Genomic DNA, 20,604 nt, shown 5'->3' on the forward strand with positions numbered 1-20,604 from the left:
AGGAACATGGAGTCACTATCACTATGGTTGCCAGACCCAAGAGGACCAACACAATCCTCATAGCTGGCCCTGTCAGTGCCAGTGGTCGCAGTGATGTCATGCATGACCAGAGGTGTGTCACCTCACGGACACCCATCAACCACCGAGCAAAGTTGCAAATAAAATTCATAACAAATCCTAAAAAAAAAAAAAAAATCACCCAAAATGAATCTTTACTTACATTTTCTGTTTCAGCTGAATGGTCAGAAAACACCATCAATCCCTTATCTAATCCACTCAAGGTTGAGGGGAAGAGTCTATCTTGGTGGTATCAGTCACAAGAGTAGCCATGGCCTGGGAGTTACTACAAAGCCAGAGACACTCACACCTACTCATACCTATAACAATTTAGAGTTGTCAGTTAACTCAGTAGCAGTACTTCAAAAAAGGCCAAACAACAAGAAAGAATATTCCAACATTTCCCATTTCCTTGGATATGTGAGAGAGCAGTACTAATCTTCAAACCTCCAAATGTTGTTAATACAATCTCAATACATTAAATTTATGAAAATAGACTCAGATTTAAATAATATCCAATTCAATTAATTTGAAAATAGAAATGTCTTCGCTATGGTTATGAACGGCAGAAAAACTGTGCAATGTTCTGCACATCCAAAAATATTCAGAAGTCTTTGGGAGTAAGAAAGACAACTACATCTATGTCTGTCTATGTACTGTATGTACATTAAGCAAAACATGAACGTCACTGGTAGGACACAGCTCTTCCTATGTGTTTGTACTATATGCAGCAACTGCTCATCATCTGTTCAGAAGTCAGTATAAGCCAAAAAGCACAAGATCCAGGGATAAACTAGTCATGTGCCTATGCCTAAGCATCACTGTGCGCAGGTCACTGGCTTAGACAAAGAACAAATTACAAAGCACATATTGTTTCATTTAAATGTCTCTGAATCTTTTATGTTTCTTATTGAGTGCCCAAAAAAATGGAAAAAAGAAGAACTTGACTGAGGTCACAAAGCACATGCTCTGTTTTCTTCCAAGATAATTTTCACCGTGCAAGCATGAATACAAACTTTAATCTGACTCCACAGTTTTATAGGCAGCAGTGTGGACTTTTCTAGAAGGAGACTGCAAGCATTTATCTCACTGCACACCACTTTATTTCCTTTCTGCAAGATATCCTAAAATATCTGTTTAAAGAGAAAAAAGAAGCTACATAACAGGTAAGAATTCATTCCTAATATAAATTGTCTTTTTTTTGCTTTGGTAGTAAAATTGTCCATCAGACATGCAACGTAGTTTTAATGCATATACAAAGCGTGTGGCAAGTAGCTCAGATCACTAATTATATATGCGCACACACACACACACATATTTTGATAAAAAAAATACATAAAATTGCATATGCATGCAGCAAATATTTCACTATTGTGGCATGATGTGTTTTTATTTTTAAAAATCATTTATAAATACTCTTTTTTATTTTTAAAATCACATATTTGCTATGGCTAAAACAAACAAAATGATGATTATACTCCAATATACCCCTTTATTGTATTTTATAAATTTACACCACTATAAAATGGTGAGTATTTACTTCAAATATATATTTCTATTTTAGGTTTCAGGCAACAACATCACAGTAAGTAAATAAATGGGGATGAAACATGAAGTAAACCCTGTGATATGCATATTAGTTTTGGATTTCTGAAAAACACCTGTAATCGACTGTATGTGCTCATTTTTAATTAATGTAAGCGAGAAGTGTTGATTTAAAAATGTGGATGAAGGTGCTCATAGATTTTCAAAGAAATAGAACTAAAACATATGAATGGCTAAAGAATATTTTCCGCTGTAAATTGCCATATAAAGAGTCTCTCTCTCACTCAAGTGTCACTAAGGCAGATCCCATCAAAAAGTGGAATACCCATAAAAAAAAACTTCCAGTTGTAACATTACTAGCAAATAGCAGTTCTGAGCTACTAATAGACATTTGTCATAAATTCATTAATTGAAATAACTTTAGCTCCACCCATATTATAAACCAACTATTTTTCCATATAGTCAGAAAACATCATAATCATCAGCTTATCCTCCCCAAAGGAAACAGTCGGCATATTTATAAACAAATTAATACATGCAAATATAAATGTAATGGTTAAAATGTGACTATCTATCATTGCTCAAATGTATGTCCTTATGCTAAATCTTTTCTCTATCCATTCCACTAAGATTCTCTCATTCTCTTAAGTATTTTTTTCATGAGAGGCACACATTCAGTATCAAACCAAACAATAAAATACTAATGTGCAACAAAGGTTCAGTTTGGACCCTGTGCTAAGTTTAGCTCATTCTTTGATTTGATTAGACCCAGAGTGAGTAAGTTGCACTGGCTGACAACCTGAATGATGTTAGAGATTATTGCTGATGAGTACAGGGTCACAGGATTGGTGAAGCAAAGATTAGGTTTGAAAAGTTAGTTTTAAATGTAAAGGGGCTAGAGAAAAAATGTAGTTCTTCAAGAGTAAGCAAGTACTTGAATGGAAAAGTATGTGTAAAACATTATTTGATAGTAGGATATCTTTTGTTTAGGGGCATGAGAAATAGTCTGAGGATGCATGTACAAAAAAAAAACTTGGAATTTTGTAGCACTGTGGAAAAAAAAATGGGATAAAAATAGTTAAGAGAAACACAAGTCTTAAGCAGTAGTTCCTGAAAATAAAAGGTTGCAATTTAGTTGAGAATGATAGAAAGATAAAATAGCAGGACCAGCTGGACCCTCACAAGAAAACTTTACATACAAATACATTTAGATTTTGACAGACAAAGAAACTAAAGGGGGAAAAAATCAATACAATCAGTTCACTTGACGAACAAAACAAGTTTCTTAAGTGTAGTGAGGAGACCCCATTAGTAGATGTGGGAAACTGAGCTGTTTCAGAGAAACTACTTAAAGTGACAACATGAACCAAATGTGCATGGATAAACTTATAATGGAGGAAAATTCCTTTAAACTTTCAAAGCCTGCATGGCATTTGAGGCATGGTTTATGATAAATTTGTGAGGTACTTTATTTCATTGGGATAAGAATGATAAAAATATATTTTTGATGTTTAACAGAAGGAGATGAAGATAAATAGATGGACAGACAGATAGATAGATAGATAAATATTTGTCCACAGGACAAAATAAATGTATCTCCATAGCTCTGAATTGCAATCTAATTATTTGGTTGGTCACCTACCAGGTAATGCTTGTGGTTGATCGACAAAAAACTGCCACACCCTCTCAGCGAGAAGCAGATCATACACATGTTATAGAGTACCTGTCAAATGATACAGACTACACAACGTGTTTTGCCCTGATGAGCCCAAATCAGGGCAAAACACATGTTGTGTACTCTTTTTATTATTTGACAGGTGCTCTATTTATTTTTTTATAACATTTTATTCATTTTATTAAAATCAGATAACATTCCATATATGCAAGTCAAGTTTAACAAAACTAGGTTTGAAACAAATCAACCCCCACCCGAAAAATATCGATTTGCTTGGATATAAATTATGTACAGTTCATGTCTCCTAATAAAAGTGGGTTAAGATGCCATCTGCGGGATAAATATGTGGAATATCGTAATTTCAGCTCCAGGATCAGAGGAGCATGGTCGGAGATAACAATAGTGTCATACTTACAAGATTTAATCATAGGCAAAAAATTATTATCTATAAAAAAATAATCCATTCTTGAGTAGCAGTCATACACTGGTGAGTAGAAGGAATATGCTCTTGAGTATGGGTTTAGAAATCTCCAGGGGTCTGATAAGTTGTGATCTGTCACAAACTGTGTAATTGTTTTTGCAGTGTTAGATGTCATCGCCCTTGTGACAGGAGACCACTTGTTATGGATTTAAAACATAATTAAAGTCCCCAGCCATTATAATTTTATGAGTGTTCACATTGGGAATGGATGCAAATACGTTTTGAATGAAGTCCCTATCATCCACATTGGGTGCGTAGATATTTATCAAAGTCACTTTACAGTTAAATAAATTACCCATGACGATCGCATATCTCCCTTCAGGATCAGATACTATATCTGTTACTACAAATGTTATTGTTCTATGTACAAGAATTCCCACACATTGTTTCTTTGTAAAGATGGAATGCAAAATTAGGCCAGTCCAGTCTCTGTGCATCCGAAACTGATCCTTGCTTAATAAGTGGTTCTCCTGTAAAAAATACTGTTTTAGCTTTTAGACCTGTTCGGTGAGAAAATACTGTACTTTCTTTCTCTTTAATTCCTGATTCAGCCCTTTAACATTCCAGCTCACAAAGTTAACTGTTTGGTCATGAATATATTGTTTCTGAATGTTTGCTGTCATTTTATAGTCTTAACTTAAAATAAGACAGCTTTGACCTTAATTTCCAGTTTTCCCAGGAGTTATTGCCATGTTACATTAGCACTTATAATTACTGTATAAGGATTAAAAGGATAGATTAGAAAGAGCTTGCTCTCTCCATCCCTGGCCACCAATGTTGCCTCTCCACTTGAGGCTAGAGCACACTTCACAAAGTCCCAGTCCTCTGACATACCTAGAGAAGGAACATGTCCAAAACAAAACAAGCACAACAGCAGCATTTCAGTCTTACCTGTGCTCTATGGATGAAGTGGCAAGCCCAGTTGAAGTCAACGTATCTGGCTCATGAGGGGTGGTTGACAACGTGGAAGGTAAGGCCATTTTCAGTTTCAATGAATCTTCTGGAATCAACGAGCTATCCTGGCCCGATTCGCTTGTACAATCGCTCTCATTTTCGCTCTCTACTGAAGATGATACAGTAGCGTGAGGTCCCAGGAAATCTGTGCTTTCACCTATCTGTTACAGGTCAGTTTCTGAAAGGCTGTACCTTGAACTTGGACATGCCTGTGTAGGCTTGGATGAAGCTTTAGCTGTCTATTCTGTTTTTTCTGAACCCTATTTCTGCCAGTCATGTTAATATATTCTTGCATATACTGTAATTGAGCCTCCTTGGCTTGAGTAAATACAGGATACCTCGGGAAGATAAAAGAAAAAAAGAGAAAAAGAACACAGCTGCTAACAGAGTTCCACTTCAGACGTTCATCTCCCATAACTGATGAGACCAACCATACACATATTGTGAATGGATTGGACAGACATAAAAAGATGTTTGGGGGCAGCCGCCTGTATACTTGAATTAGGCTGCCAAAGATGAAGGTTTGGTACCATGAACAATAGGTCTCAACAGAATTTAAACAAACAATAGAACAAAATGACAGGCAAACATGGTGGTTTTAAAGCTGGACAGGGGAAGTGATGTCATTGGGGCCGGAATCGGAAGTGTTGTCATCAGGCCCAGAACCAGAAGTGACATCATTGAGTTTGGAACTGGAAGTGATGTACCCAAGTCCAGGTGAAATTGTTTGGTCTGCTGATGAAAATGAGGAAGGATCAGTAAATTCTTCCATCCCCTGGTCTGGCACGGAATTATCCCTTTGAAAACCCTTCAGCTGCCTCCCATACACGTGTGTGACATGGCCCCCCCTCAGCCCAGACCCACTGGGTCGGGCATTCCTGACCGAGAAGTCGTGAACCTGAGAAATCGGTGTTGGGGTTTCAAGAGCCCTGTTGGTGAATGATTGAAAACGTATACAGCTACAGATCTAAAAACTACCTCATGACTGGACGGTTTGATTTCTTGGGTAAGACCATCCACTGTAAAAGTGCATGATCAGCAACCAAGGTGAACTTACGACCCTGGACAAACCCTAGGGTTGTCGTCCATATAAAAATTCAAAAGGTGAGATCCCCGTGGAGGCTTTTGGGACTTCCCTATAAGCACAAATGACGAGGGGGATGAGCTGATCCCAGTTCCTCGCATCTTTGTTGACCACCTTGCAAAGCATCTAATTGAACTTCTGATTACACCTTTTACTGTCTTCAAATTAGAACCTTTGTCAAGCAGAACCTGCCTGATTTCCCTCATCTCGCACCTTCCTCTATGCTGGAAAAAATATTGCTCAGTTTGGAGGACTCAGACAGCATTTCTGCAATACAAAAAATTATTTTACAGTCCCTCCCTTTCAAAGATTCAAGAGGACAATGGGAAAAAGATCTATCACTATAACATATCAGAAAAGGAGTGGAAGGTAGCAATGCAGAGAATTCACTCAAGCTCCATATGCGCAAAACATACAATTATTCAACTTAAAATTATATATCGAGCACATCTGTCTCGCTTAAAACTGTCCAAAATGTTTCCAGGGCAAGATCCAACCTGCGAACGCTGCAACCAAGTCCCAGCCTCACTGGGGTCACATGTTTTGGGCCTGCATCAAATTAACACCATTCTGGACAAAGTTTTTTAAGTGCCTTTCAGACAGCCTTGGTGTCACAATCCCTCCTAACCCATTAACAGCTGTGTTTGGTGTTCTTCCAGATGGTCTTAAAGCAGAGAAGGACAAAAAAAACTGATTGTCTTTACTACACTATTGGCATGCAGACTTATTTTGCTAAACTGGAAGAATCCTAACTCTCCTCTTTCAGTCAGTGGGTAACTGATGTTTTATACTATTTGAAATTGGAAAAAATTAAATTCTCAGTTAGAGGATCTGTGCAGAACTTTTTCAAAACCTGGCAGGATCTATTCAATAATATTTTAGAATAAGCTCTTAAAGCACCGAGGAAATAATTCTCTTCACATTTCTTTTTTTTTTCTTATCTGCCTATGAAACTCATCAATTTATGTATTTTGACCAGCTTTAAGTTTTATTCTGTTGGCCATGCTCTCTTTTTTAGGGGTTGGGGTTGATTTGTTTTCAATCCTATTTTTTTGTAAAAACTGATCTATCTGTATGGAATGATTACAATAAAATCAATAAAATTAAAAAAAAAAAACAAAACTCTCTACTAGACCATCGGTTTGAGGATGATATACAGAGGTCTTTAAATGCTTTACTTTAAGTACTTTGGCAGCTTCCCTGAACGTCGGCGAGGTAAAGGGCATCCCTTGTTCCTTCAGGACTTCTTCAGGGATGTAGACGCAAAGACCCCTACTGATCCCTGTACGATGGCTTTGGAAGTACCAGAGCACAAAGGAACAGCTTTGGGATATCGGATAGCATAATCTACCAGGACCAGTATGTACTTGTATCCTCCAGCCGAGGCCTCTAGGGGGTCCTACTAAGTCAACCCCGATACTCTGAAATGGAATGCCAATTAGGGGAATCGGAACTAGGGGATCACAGTAACTGCTGGGAATTTGCCACAGTTGACACACCGGAGAGGATGTGCAAAAGCGACGAACCTCCTTGTGTATTTCTGGTCAATAAAAATTGAGCTTGATATGCTCTAAGGTTTTTTCGGTGCCCAGATGGATACCCAGGAGGTGGGTGTGTACAAGTTCACAAACGTGCTTCTGGTTGGTTCGTGGGACTAACAGCAGCGACCTTACCTCCCTTTTCTGTTCTATTACCTGATAAAGAAGGTGTTTATTTAAAACAAAGTGAGGGCCCTGTGGTATAGGATGTTCACTGCGATGGCCATTGACCAGAACTACTGCATTTTTAGCAAATTTTAAGGAAATGTCATTCCACTTGTTCCCTTTTAAACGAAGCCAGCATCTGCCTAAATTGAAAACGCATCCGCAGTATCCTCAAAGGATGTGGTTTCATCCTGTTATGTCGCAGCCTCAGATAATGACATCAAGTAGTGCGACGATCCAGGAATCACCAAATTACCCCGAAGAGTTGCATCTTCACTCCCACCCAGCTCTATACACGCTGTGGAAGCAGTATGGGACGTACCTTCTCCATCCATAATTATCAGACTAATCTTGCCCGAGTATCACTGCAAAGAGTGGATTTTGGAGGACTACTACCGTTAGTTTCTTTAGCAATCCTTCATATGAGCGAGTATCTCCATGAACACAGATCAGACTACCTTCAGCGCTTGCTCCAAGTGGTGATGACAGAGCTCAGGATTAGGGACGTACACTGGTAGGGTTTCATACTGAGACTGCTCATTTATTCCACATTGTGAATCTTTCCGCTGTTTATCAATAGTCTCTATGAGATTCGTCATATTTTTAAATGATTGTCCCCAGGCCAGCTGGCAATATACACACATATATATATATATACATATACAGGGTGGTGCAGATCTAATTATGCAGAGCAAGATTGTCTGGATGATTTTGATTTCTGCAGGGACGATTCCATTTCGGCGCGAAAACAATTCTTCATGTCGTCAGTTCGCACACTTCTCGATGGTCCAGGATTTTTTGGGTGATTTTCTATGTAATAAACATAATAAGTTATAGCATAATGAAAATTGCATAATTAGATCAGGACCACCCTATATATACTGTATATATGTATATGCCTTTCAGACAGCCTTGGTGTCACAATCCCTCCTAACCCATTAACAGCTGTGTTTGGTGTACTTCCAGATGGGCTTAAAGTGGAAGCAGAGAAGGACAAACAAACGGTAATTGCCTTTACTATACTACTGGCACGCAGACTTATCTTGCTCAACTGGAAGAATTCTAACTCTCCTCTTTTAAGTCAGTGGGTAATTGATGTTATATGCTATTTGAAATTGGAAAAAATCTAATTCTCACTTAGAAGATCTGTACAGAACTTTTTCAAAACCAGGCAGGATCTAATCAATAACATTTTAGAATAATCTTTTAAAGCACTGAGGAAGCTGATTCTCACCCCTTTTCTTTTTCTTCTCCATTTATCTTTATTCACTTATTAATTTGTCTATTTACGTATTTTTTACTAGCTTTAAGTTTTACTCTGCAGGCCATGCTCTCTTTCTCAGGGGTAGGGGTTGATTTCTTTTTGATCCTATTTTTGTAAAAACTAATCTATTTGTATGGAATGTTGTGTGATTTCAATAAAATCAATAACATAAAAAAAAAGAACAAAGAGAAAATGAGGCAAGACTGTTCCTTGTGGTGCTCCAGTGTTGCTCACATTAGTATCAAGTCTTTGAGTCTTGCACACTGCAGGCTGCCTGATATATAGTCCATTATCAAGGGCACCATAGAGAAATCAAAAAACAAAATCAGATTCATGTGCTATTGTTACTTGTTGGATGTATAGCTGTTTGCAATTCAAATTTCTGACACCTAACATTTTTAGAAGTACACCCCAATGGAGATTCTGTGCTGGAATCTCATGCTAAAATTTTTGGCTGCATCCAAACATGACAGATGGTGAATCATAGTGTTACTTTGCCAAAAATTTACAGTGTTAGTGCTTGAAGTGGGTCAGTTGTACCGTTACTCCATACCGTTACATCTCGATTTTGTAGTTTGAGATACCGGGAGTTTTTCGTGCATACCAGCTGTGTTTGTAGTAGGTTAGTACTCACAATATGCAACAATCCTCACAATCTTATGGTTCTGTAATGCAACAGTTCTTAATCAGTTAGTAATGTAATGAGATGTGTGTCAACGGCACCCGGGCACAGACAGGCAGACATCTTGTTTTGCACAAACCACCACACGTTTATTTACACTATTTACAAATTATGGTCACAAAGACCCAGAACAATGGTCACAAAGACCCAATCCACACCGTGCACAGTACCCCAGTCAGTCAATAATCCTGGCCACAATGCCTTTCTTCGGGCCGCCTCCACTCTCCACTGCTTCGTCCTCCTTCCACCCGACTCCAGCTCTGAATGAAGGGAGACGGCCCCTTTATAGCTGACCCGGACGAGCACCTGGTGTTCCCGGCAGTCCTGGCCACGCCCCAGCGTGGCGGAAGTGCCGGCTGTCCTCCCGGCTGCTCTCCGGGCGGCGTTATAAATCTTCCCCCCAGCACTTCCTGGTGTGGCAGGAGTGCTGGGGAAACAAGTCCCCAAGGCATTGGGCCTCCTGGCGGTGACCACGGGCTCCTACAGGAAAGGCTTCCATGCCCTTGACCCGTGGTCCCCAAAGCAACCCGAAGGCGAACCCACGTGATCCAGGCAGGGCTCTGACCCTCTTCCGTCCCTCCTGGCGTCCCGGCCGGGTCATGGCCCCTGGCATCCCTGACAGTGCCCCACAGCCAGCGAAGACCACTCGTGGGAAAGAGCGACCCGTCCCGCGAGGGCAGCAGAGTCCCGAAACGGGTCCTACCTGAGGATAGCCGGGGTCCGGCCCCGCACTCCTAGCAGGGACAGGGGCGGAGACACAATCTGAGCACCAACCCATGGTGCATCCCTGTGCCTTGCACAGGTTGTGCTCCCCCCTTTTACCGGCACCCCGGGGCCTCCTCGATCGGCACCCCTCCGAGACCTCCAGCGCCCTTTGTTCCGAGCCACTCGTTCCCCGTAGGCTCCTCCAGCTGTGAGCGCAGCTGCGACGGCAGAGAGATCATTCCGCTGACGGCCCGACATCAGAGGGCTGTTCCGCCACGAAGGGTTCCTTCAGCCCGCCGGGTCCGTCCCTACAAAGAGAACACAGGGGCAGAACCGCTGCCAAAGCACCCAGCTCGTGCCATGCACGGCAGCGTTCCCCTCCAATCACCCGGCACTTGCCTGATCGGCACCCTCTCCGCGCTTCCGTGTCCTCTCGATGATGGAGTCGCCGGCACCGCCTGCTCTCTCTCTGCCTGCCTCAGGGATTCCCTCTGCTCCCCCAGAGGGCAGCCAGCCATACGCGTGCACCCAGCAACGCGTCTCACTATATTGGAGGAAGCAGCACCCAGCCGCTTAATCCTCCCTTCACTCTTGGACGCCTTGACGGTACGCGACTTTGTATTAACAAACACAAGCCCCTTTCCCGTCTGCGTCCCTACAGTACAGCGCGAGGCCGCAGCCAACTCGGGCGGGCGCTAGGACCCGGGCACTAAGCAGCCCGTGTCCATTCTGCGTCCTCTCGGACTCCCCTCGCCAGCGATACAGCCATTAGCACCGCACTATTTGTCGGAGGGCTGCTTACTCGAAACTGCTCATCGTTATCACAGCCATTTCGGCAGACCCTCCCAGTTGCTGCACGGAGTCGGCTGTACTCACCAAATCCGCCGATCTCTCCGGCTGGAGATTCCAGCGCCGCACCGTCCGCTGTCAGTCGAAACTTCCGTAAGGTCGCGAGCGCCTTCTTCTCCAGATCCCGCACTGCAGCCCGGAGGGCACGTAGCAACTGTAACACACTCTGCTCTGCAGGCTGAAGGCACGCCCCGAGCTCCGCCAGAGCAGCCGGCAAGGACAGAAAGTCAACCGACGCGGAGCCTACCTGTACGTCAGCCTCCGACGTCGGCCACTTCCTGTGGGCCCTCTCCTCTGGTCCAATCGGGTCTCCCCGCCCGCGGATTTAACGTTCCTTGGTCCCGCCTCTCTTCGGTCATTGGCGGGCACCCAAGACACACCGTCCAACCGCGTGCCTGTCAGGGGGAGGGACATCCGTCCGGCCATCTTGCCTCCCTTTTCGGCGTCGATATGCCTGCCGGCAGCTCTGTTGTTGCCAGCACTCTTCGAGACGCAGCGTCTCCTTCTCCGCAGCCTTCGCGGCTGCCGCCGTGCTGCCAGCGCCCTGCAGACTGGCATGCGCCCGCCACCGACGTGAATCCGGGAAGTCCCTGCCTGAGAAAGAAAAAACACGCCCGGCCTCCCGGGCCGGCTGCCACTAGGCAGGGAACTCACCTTCCCGGACCCGTCCAACCGAGGACACCTCCTCGGCAAGGCTTCTTCCGACGCCATGCCGTCTCGGCCTGCAGCAACGGCACGATCCCTGGAGACCGCTGCTCTCCAGCTAGGCATACCTCCCGCCCGTGTCAGGGAAGTATGGCCATCAAACGGACCCCTGGAGGTCCGTGGGGTTTCTTCTCTCCGCGGGGCTGTGTGCACGCAGCACCCGCGGAACGTGGGTGGTGTCCCCTGCTGCGCCCGGCCGTCCACAACAAATTTATTTGTTGCAGGTCTCCGCCTTGCAACAGGCGGAGCATCCTGCCGACTACGCCAGATGTCAACGGCACCCGGGCACAGACAGGCAGACATCTTGTTTTGCACAAACCACCACACGTTTATTTACACTATTTACAAATTATGGTCACAAAGACCCAGAACAATGGTCACAAAGACCCAATCCACACCGTGCACAGTACCCCAGTCAGTCAATAATCCTGGCCACAATGCCTTTCTTCGGGCCGCCTCCACTCTCCACTGCTTCGTCCTCCTTCCACCCGACTCCAGCTCTTAATGAAGGGAGACGGCCCCTTTTATAGCTGACCCGGACGAGCACCTGGTGTTCCCGGCAGTCCCGTTACACGCCCCAGCGTGGCGGAAGTGCCGGCTGTCCTCCCGCTGCTCTCCGGGCGGCGTTATAAATCTTCCCCCCAGCACTTCCTGGTGTGGCAGGAGTGCTGGGAAACAAGTCCCAAGGCATTGGGGCCTCCTGGCGGTGACCACGGGCTCCTACAGGGAAAGGCTTCCATGCCCTTGACCCGTGGTCCCCAAAGCAACCCGGAAGGCGAACCCCACGTGATCCAGGCAGGGCTCTGACCCTCTTCCGGTCCCTCCTGGCGTCCCGGCCGGGTCATGGCCCCTGGCAACCCTGACATGTGCACAACCTTTTCATCCACTTCTATTTCAAGGAGCAGCAGAAGTGAGCTGTTGCAACAACACGCCGTGCAACCACAGTGGCAAGCATGAGATAGGGCAAAGGCAGAAGCCACACTGTTAGCATACAATGAAATTTATCCCAGCATTCTGGTAAAGAACAGCACTAACTCTGTACATAGATAAACAGAATTATTATTATTGAATAAACAAAGAATATATTTATTAGTTGTTGAAATACACATCTAAAACATACCTTTCATATATGGTAATATTCAGTCATCCAGCTCTACCTATGTCTGACCCTGCCACATCCAATATACTGCAGCAAAGCGTACTTACTTCAGCACACACAACTGCAGGTATTTTACTGTTCTGCCGTAAAGAGAAGCTATCAAACGAGTAAACTCCATGAGGACTGATTTAGACCATCTATGTTATGTAGAATGCCTAGTGGGGGCTGGGTGGTCATTTGGCTTTGAACACCAGCAGATTTTTTTTTCTCTTTCTCCAGCCTAACTGGAGATTTTTTTTTTGCTTTTCCTGTCATCGTGGTCATCTGACCGCACTTTTTTCCTTGTTATATACTGTATAATAGTATTGCCTAATCTTGTTTGTTTATGTTTTACATATTAACTTCCTTTTTATATTTCATCGTGTAAAGCATTTTGAGCTGTATTGTTTGCATGAAAATGTGCTATACATAAATGTAGTTGTTTTTGTAAAGGAAAACAATATTAAAAATATACAAGACAAAGTAATTGCTAAAGGTAAAATTTAAAATAATTCATTGCTAAATTCGCACAGAACAGTTCTGCGTTTTAAGATAGACAAGTTTGCATACTCACTAAAGCTTTCAAAGGGAACTTTTGAAATTCCAAAATATATACAGCTTGCTGTATTTAAAATATCTCAATGAAAACTGAACCATCTCAGCAACTTCCCTTAAAGAATAAACGTGCCAAATTCCAACAAAACTGGTCCACTGGGAATTGTGTTTTTCATGCAGACAGGCAGACCGACATGGCTATTGCATCAGGTGCTTTTTGTATTATATGCAATTCACTTAAAAAGGTTAAAGATAATGTTGATGCCAGTGCTGATGTATGACATAAGATCCATCCATCCATCCATTTTCTAACCCGCTGAATCCGAATAGGGTCACGGGGGTCTGCTGGAGCCAATCCCAGCCAACACAGGGCACAAGGCAGGAACCAATCCTGGGCAGGGTGCCAACCCACCGCAGGACACACACAAACACCAAGCACACACTAGGGCCAATTTAGAATCGCCAATCCACCTAACCTGCATGTCTTTGGATTGTGGGAGGAAACCGGCGCCCGGAGGAAACCCACGAGACACGGGAGAACATGCAAACTCCACGCAGGGAGGACCCGGGAAGCGAACCCGGGTCTCCTAACTGCGAGGCAGCAGCGCTACCACTGCGCCACCGTGCCGCCCTGACATAAGATGAAATGATACAATTTATTTTTGTATAGCCCAAAATTACACAAGAAATGCCGCAATGGGCTTTAACAGGCCCTGCCTCTTGACTCTCTAAGAAGACAAGGAAAAACTCCCAAAAAAACCCTTGTAGGGAAAAAATGGAAGAAACATTGGATAAGGCAGTTCAAAAAGAGACCCCTTTCCAGGTTGGGCATGCAGTAGGCGTCAAAAAGAAGTGGGTCAATACAATACAATACAATACACAGAACAAATCCTCAATATAATATAAAAAATAAAAAATGTACAAGTATGGAGCAGACTTTAACAGTTGATGATATCACATAACATGATTTGGATTTGTTTAGAGTCCAGAAGACCTCAGCCATCAAGCTGCCTCCCCTATTTGGCCATTCCACAGCTGAGTCAGTGCTGGGCCAGAACCCCTCTACCCTACGATTCCTGCAATCCTCCATCAGGGATGACTTTACCTTAGGCAGGCAAAACAACGTGGCAGGTGGGCCATGGCACCAAGTGCCACATTTGAGTACCCAGAAGAGAAACAGAATAGGTGAGGGTTAGTAACAAATTCTATCATGTTACTTATGTTTTAGTGCTAATTTAGACCCAATAGCACCAGTGGAACCCCCTGCATCGACCTTTCCACTGTGGCTCAATTTGAGAAATCCATGATCACAAATTTAGGTGTGAAAATGGATACCACTTTAAAACTTGATAGCCATGTGAACACAGTGGTAAAATCTTGCTTTTTCCAGTTGAGGCGGCTGTCAAAAATCAAACCTGTCTTGTCTAAGCGCAACCTTGAAACAGTGATACATGCTTTTATAACATCTCGTCTAGATTACTGCAATGCGCTTCTTTTTGGAATTAGCCAGGCCTCCATTGTTCGCCTACACCTGGTATAAAACACTGCTGCTCGATTTTTAACTGGCACAAGAAAGCATGAGCATGTTACCCCGATTTTGGCTTCCCTTCACTAGCTTCCAATTCGTTTTCGAATTTATTTTAAGATCCTTGTATTTATTTTTAAATCCTTTATTAGTTGTGCCCCTCTTTATTTGTCGGAGCTGCTGCACCCTTATGTACCGTCTTGCTCTCTAAGGTCAGCAGACCAGATGCTTTTACATGTTTCCAAGACATGATGCAAACTCCGAGGTGACTGAGCTTTTTCAGTTGCAGCCCCAAAACTCTGGAATGATTTGCCGTTGCACGTTAGGCAGGCTCCTTCACTAGCTGTCTTTAAATCCTTTTTAAAAACACATTTTTACTCTCTGGCTAACCCAGTATGATATGTTGGCTATCTGCATATTTTATTATTAAGAATCTCCTCAGTTCTTATGTGTTTATGTGTTTCTGTTTCATTTACCCTTTGGTTTTGTGTGTCTGATATGTTGGGCTTTTATTGTACAACATTTTGGTCAGCCTTGATGTTGTTTTTAAAGTGCTAAATAAATAAATAAATAATGACTAACAACAGAGATGCAGTCTGTACATTTAATTAGCAGCGCTAGTCAGGATATGCTAAACTGAAGTATTGAGTCTTCAGCTGGGATTTAAAAGCTGAGACCAAAGGGTCATTTCTTACAGTAGCAAGCAGACCATTTCACAGTTTAGGGGCCCTGTAACTAAAAGCTCGACCTCCCAATGTTATTTTATTAATTCTTGGAATCATTAGCAGACCGGCATCTTGAGATCTTAATGTGCACTCTGGTTTGTAAGTCCTGATAAGTTCAGACAAGTAAGCCGGGCCTTGGCCATTTATTGCTTTATATATTAAAAGGAGGATTTTGAAATCTGCCCTAAACTTAACCGGGAACCAGTGTAAGAATTTAATAAATGGAGTGATGTGTTTGTATTTTCTTGTTCTTATAATAATTCTTGCAGCAGCATTTTGGATTAACTGGAGGCTGTATAAAGAACAGTTTGAACACAGCACTGCAGTAGTTAATCCTACTAGAAATAAATGCATGAATTAATTTCTCAGAATCCTAACTAATTTAAAAAGCGCCTTAATTTTCCAACATTTTTAAGATGGAAGAAACATGATTTGGACAACTTTGTAATGTGCGCTTTAAATGACATGCTAGAGTCAAAGATAACTCCTAGACTGTGGGCAGATTCAGTAAAATTAATGATGATTCTAACTGACTTAAATGATGACAAAATATTGTTGTGATCAGTGTCATACCATCCAGCAATTAACATCTCTGTTTTATCTGTGTTTAAACACAGGAAGTTCTCATCCATCCACTCCTTTAATTCACTAACACAAATAATTAAAGACAACATCGGAGAAACTTAATTTGATCTAAATGAAAGGTATAACTGGGTGTCATCTGCATACGAGTGAAAATTAACATTATGTTTCCTAATGATAGATCCTAGTGGAAGCATGTAAATTGAAAACAGTGAAGGTCCAAGTACTGAGTTCTGTGGGACACCATATTGAACTTCTGTGTATAATGATGGAGTACTGTCAGCACATTTCTGTACATATTGGAATCGATCTGATAAATAAGAACTCAGCACAAAACTACAGAAAGTGGATGTGGAGGATTTCGGAGACCACCGGGCACCATGGAGAAGATATGTCACATTTTTGAACACTCCTCCCATGTGTTCAATTTGTGTTCCTATGTATTTTTTTTTAACATTTTTCCTTATCCACAATGACTACTGTATAATTCTTATTGATATGCATTTAATGATTTTCTTTTTTCAAGATTTAGGTTTGTAAAAATTAATGGAAAGAAAACTCCTTAATGTTCTGTCTTTTTGACTTTTGACTTTTTTCAATTCTGTATCAATATGAATGTTTTACTTGCAGGTAGTTTTTTTTGTTCTCTCAGCTTTATGTAAGCCTAGACCAACACTCCCTAATTTTTCCATTTGTTTTTTTATGAACGTTTACAGACTCAAAATGAGCCAAATCAACAAAATATAAAGGAACCTTGAGAACAATACATATAGAAATATCAACCTTTCCCTGCAAGCTTGTACAAAATATTTATGGAAGCTTAATTACACTGAACAGTTGTTTTATACATTTACACACACAGCATATATACAAAGATTCAAAAGTAATAAACAAGTCTTGATGTACTTTCTCCTTTCAACAGGCTACTTGACAATAGCTGAATCATGAGTGCCCTAATGAAGTTATCATTTTGCCTCTTCTTGCTTTTGGCAAAAATGCTGTGTCAGGATTATGAAGATGAATACACAGTTTACAATGAACATGACACCTGGTCAGATTCAGAAAGTCCTGTTGCTCACCTACCAACTTTTTTATATCCAAGTACCAACATCTTTGAATATGGGGATCACTACATCCAGTATACGAATGAATGTGCCAGTGAGTGTTTCTGTCCTCCCACCTATCCTTATGCAATGTATTGTGACAACAGAAAACTGAAAGCAATTCCGAATGTTCCTCAGCACATACGTCATTTGTATATACAGTTTAATGACATTGAAACTTTAAGTGCAAGTGCATTTGTCAATGCTACATCTCTCAGAGATATTAATCTAAGCAACAATAAAATAAGGTCCTCGCAAGTTGACAGAGGGCTATTTGCTAAAATGAAAAACCTTGCACATCTTCACCTTGAACACAACTACCTGGTGGATATTCCAGCACCTTTGCCTAGCAGCCTTCAAAGACTTTTTCTTGGCTTTAATCAGATTTCAAAGATATCTGCAGATGCCTTCCAAGACTTAGTCAATGTTACAATGTTGGATCTGTGTGGAAACAAACTCACTGACTCTGTCTTTAAAGGCAAAATACTACTAAAAATGAAAAGCCTAATGCAAATCAATCTGTGCCATAATAAACTGAAAGTCATGCCTGAGCTTCCAGCTTCTGTGATGCAATTATCACTGGAGAACAATTCAATTTCATCCATTCCCGAAGGCTACTTCAAAAAAATACCAAACCTTATGTCTCTCAGACTATCCTACAACAAATTACAAGATCTACCTTATAATATCTTCAACCTTTCTAGTTTAATGGAACTGAACCTTGGCTACAATCAACTGTCAAAAACTTTCTTTATCCCAAGATCCCTGGAACATCTGTACCTCAATGATAATGAATTTCTTGGTATGTTTGCAAGTCTTATACACAGTTATTAATATGGGCTAAGGGGGGTTGAGGGGTATATTTTTACATATCAGTAGTTCAGCTGATTGTGCCACATCAATTTGATCATCAAGTATGAGAGACATTTTATTGTGTGAAGAATTCCATTGTAGCAAGTTTTTTCATATGCTGTGCTTTTAATGTTGAAAACCCTGCAATGCTGAAACTTTTACAAATCTTATATCTTAGCTGACCTATTGGAGCTAAGATCTTGCTTGAAAACATCCATTATCTGTTTTTTTTTCCTTTAACAAGTGGTTGAGAAGTAAGTAAGTAATAGCATTCCCATATACAGTGTATCTCTTCTAATGAATGAGCTGAAGTATTTTTTCAAAGCATGCCCTCTCCTGCTATTTTATACTGCAGAATATCTTGAGGTAAAAAAAGAGGAAATTTCATTGTTTTTGGTAGTCTTCATTTGAGTGGAGCATTTTGGCTGCAAAATGTTTCAAATTCTTTTCTGTACAGCAATTTTAAAAGTTTGCCTTAAGGTGTGCCCTCTACTTGTTCTCCCCATTAAAGGCATTACATGCTTCACACTTTCTCATTTTGACCTAAAAATCAAACAACATGACTGAAAAATCTAGTAGTGTTTTAGTTTCTCCCTAACATACTGTAGCTGTGCTGTTTCTTTTTCTGTATCAATTTTCACATCCAACGTTAAGAATTAAATTTATCTAAATTATCTGTGTTAATTTACCAGTTACAAATTGTGGAAGAACTGAAAATTAATTCTGTGAAATGGAGTAGAAAAATGCAAATATATAAAGCAATAACCACAGTTCTTCCGTCATATAATTTACTTAAAACAGGGTAAACTAATGTTTAGATATAACAAGCAACTGAATTACCTTAGCATTTTGCTCAACATACTAGGGATCAAGCAGGTACTGCAACATAACATTTTTCTACTCTGAATATCAGACTGCAGATTTCTCTTTATTTCTTCCAATTAAAACACAACTCTACTTAAATTAACTTGCCAAGAATACACTACAGTCAACTAAGATCTAGCTTCTTATGTGTACAAGGTAGTCTTGCCAATATTTGTATCAGAAGATAAATGCCATTATACACAACTGCAGTCTGACAGGATACCCTTGGTGTTTTTGTAAATATTCAGAATATTATATTAATGACAACATTGCACCAAAGTATTGAAAAACTATATTTACATTATATATTGCTAGATGACAGAAAATTATTCAGAATTACATGTTTTTTAAGATCTATGACTGTCAAAAACACTGCAGTCATCCATGGCAAAGGAAGGTATCTGTGGCTTAAAGTAATGTTTACTACATGTGAAAACATAAATAATTGAATTGCAGTGACAAATACTAAGATGGATTTCACAATCTGAAAAAGGGGGGCTAATAAAATTAAAATTTAATTTCTGAGAATGTGTAATAAAGTGATTAAAGTACACACAAAAGAACCAATTTCTCTATGTTTTGTTTTACAGATCTGAATATTTCTTTGATGTGCCCATCAGTGGATCATACCAGACCAAACCTACTCACATACATTCGTATTGACCACAACAAGCTTAGCAAGCCACTTAACAACTTTATTTACTCATGCTTTCCTCGAATTCAGTACATCTACTATGGGGAACAGAGGGTCACTCAACAATTTTTGCCTCCTGTCTTTCAACGTTTTTATACCTTTACTCAAATTGTTACAGAAACAGAGCAAAGTCCAGGAACACAAGAATATACCGAAACAGACATATGGGATTATTAAAAATTGAACTGAAAGTACAACACACAAATGAATATATCATCATCCAACTAAAGAAATACTCACTTAGTAAAGATGTCACAACTTGATAAGTCATTTAAGAAATCTTCAGTCTTCAAATGTCAAATTTAAAATTCTATATTTTCATGAAGTATTAAGCTATTAGTTTACTACTGCACAAGTTTTTGAAAACCTTACAATCTTTACACTTCATTACAATTATACTAGTTTAACAGATGTAAAGGCTGAGCACATCCTCAAGGATTCTGGAACATTTATGAAGATATAATTTTTAATTTTATGATACAAAACCTGTGAATTCTATATTAACTAATAATGTTCACTTTTTCTGTCATTTCCAGCATCTTATAATACATTAGCTGTATTGCTGCATCTTATTGAACAGATTTATTAGCAGGCTTTAAAGAAATTGTGCTTTGGCATCACTGTTAAATAGCTGAACTAAGAATTATAGTCATGAATAAAACCAGTTAAAAAGTGTGTTTTTTTCATAGCTGCATCTTATTGTGGTCACTGCAGTGATATTATTGTTGCTTACATGTAAAGGGTAAAATAAACAAATTTCTTTTTCGTTGACTTCATTTTTTCTGCTTATAGTCCACTTTACTGCTAAGTAAAAACAAAATAAAAAATCACATCATGCACAGAGGCATAAAGGAGAGTCACT

The 20,604-nt window shown here is 40.8% G+C and overlaps 2 protein-coding genes across 3 annotated transcripts in view; one reads left to right on the forward strand and one right to left on the reverse strand.

The window, feature by feature from the left end:
* Window positions 1-20,604, reverse strand: part of LOC120540257 (centromere protein P) — a 337,335-nt gene that overhangs the window by 167,208 nt on the left and 149,523 nt on the right. The window lies entirely within an intron of this gene.
* omd (osteomodulin) lies at window positions 964-20,513 on the forward strand. 2 transcript variants are annotated; one of them, XM_039770858.1, is made up of 4 exons: window positions 964-1,223; window positions 1,622-1,642; window positions 17,152-18,134; window positions 19,639-20,513. In XM_039770858.1, the coding sequence occupies exons 3-4, from the start codon at window positions 17,174-17,176 to the stop codon at window positions 19,917-19,919; spliced, it is 1,242 nt and encodes a 413-aa protein (XP_039626792.1). In that variant the 5' UTR covers window positions 964-1,223; window positions 1,622-1,642; window positions 17,152-17,173; the 3' UTR covers window positions 19,920-20,513. The 2 variants fall into 2 exon arrangements, with proteins under 2 accessions (XP_039626792.1, XP_039626791.1); XM_039770857.1 differs by lacking the exon at window positions 1,622-1,642.

Source organism: Polypterus senegalus, chromosome 12 (genome assembly GCF_016835505.1).
Source record: "Polypterus senegalus isolate Bchr_013 chromosome 12, ASM1683550v1, whole genome shotgun sequence".
Taxonomy (NCBI): domain Eukaryota; kingdom Metazoa; phylum Chordata; class Cladistia; order Polypteriformes; family Polypteridae; genus Polypterus; species Polypterus senegalus.

Excerpts from the sequence above, each read along its gene's own strand:
- omd (XM_039770858.1), top strand. The coding sequence starts at position 17,174 with ATGAGTGCCCTAATGAAGTTATCATTTTGCCTCTTCTTGCTTTTGGCA. Across the intron at positions 18,135-19,638 it reads CAATGATAATGAATTTCTTG|ATCTGAATATTTCTTTGATG; the intron begins GTATGTTTGCAA and ends TTTGTTTTACAG.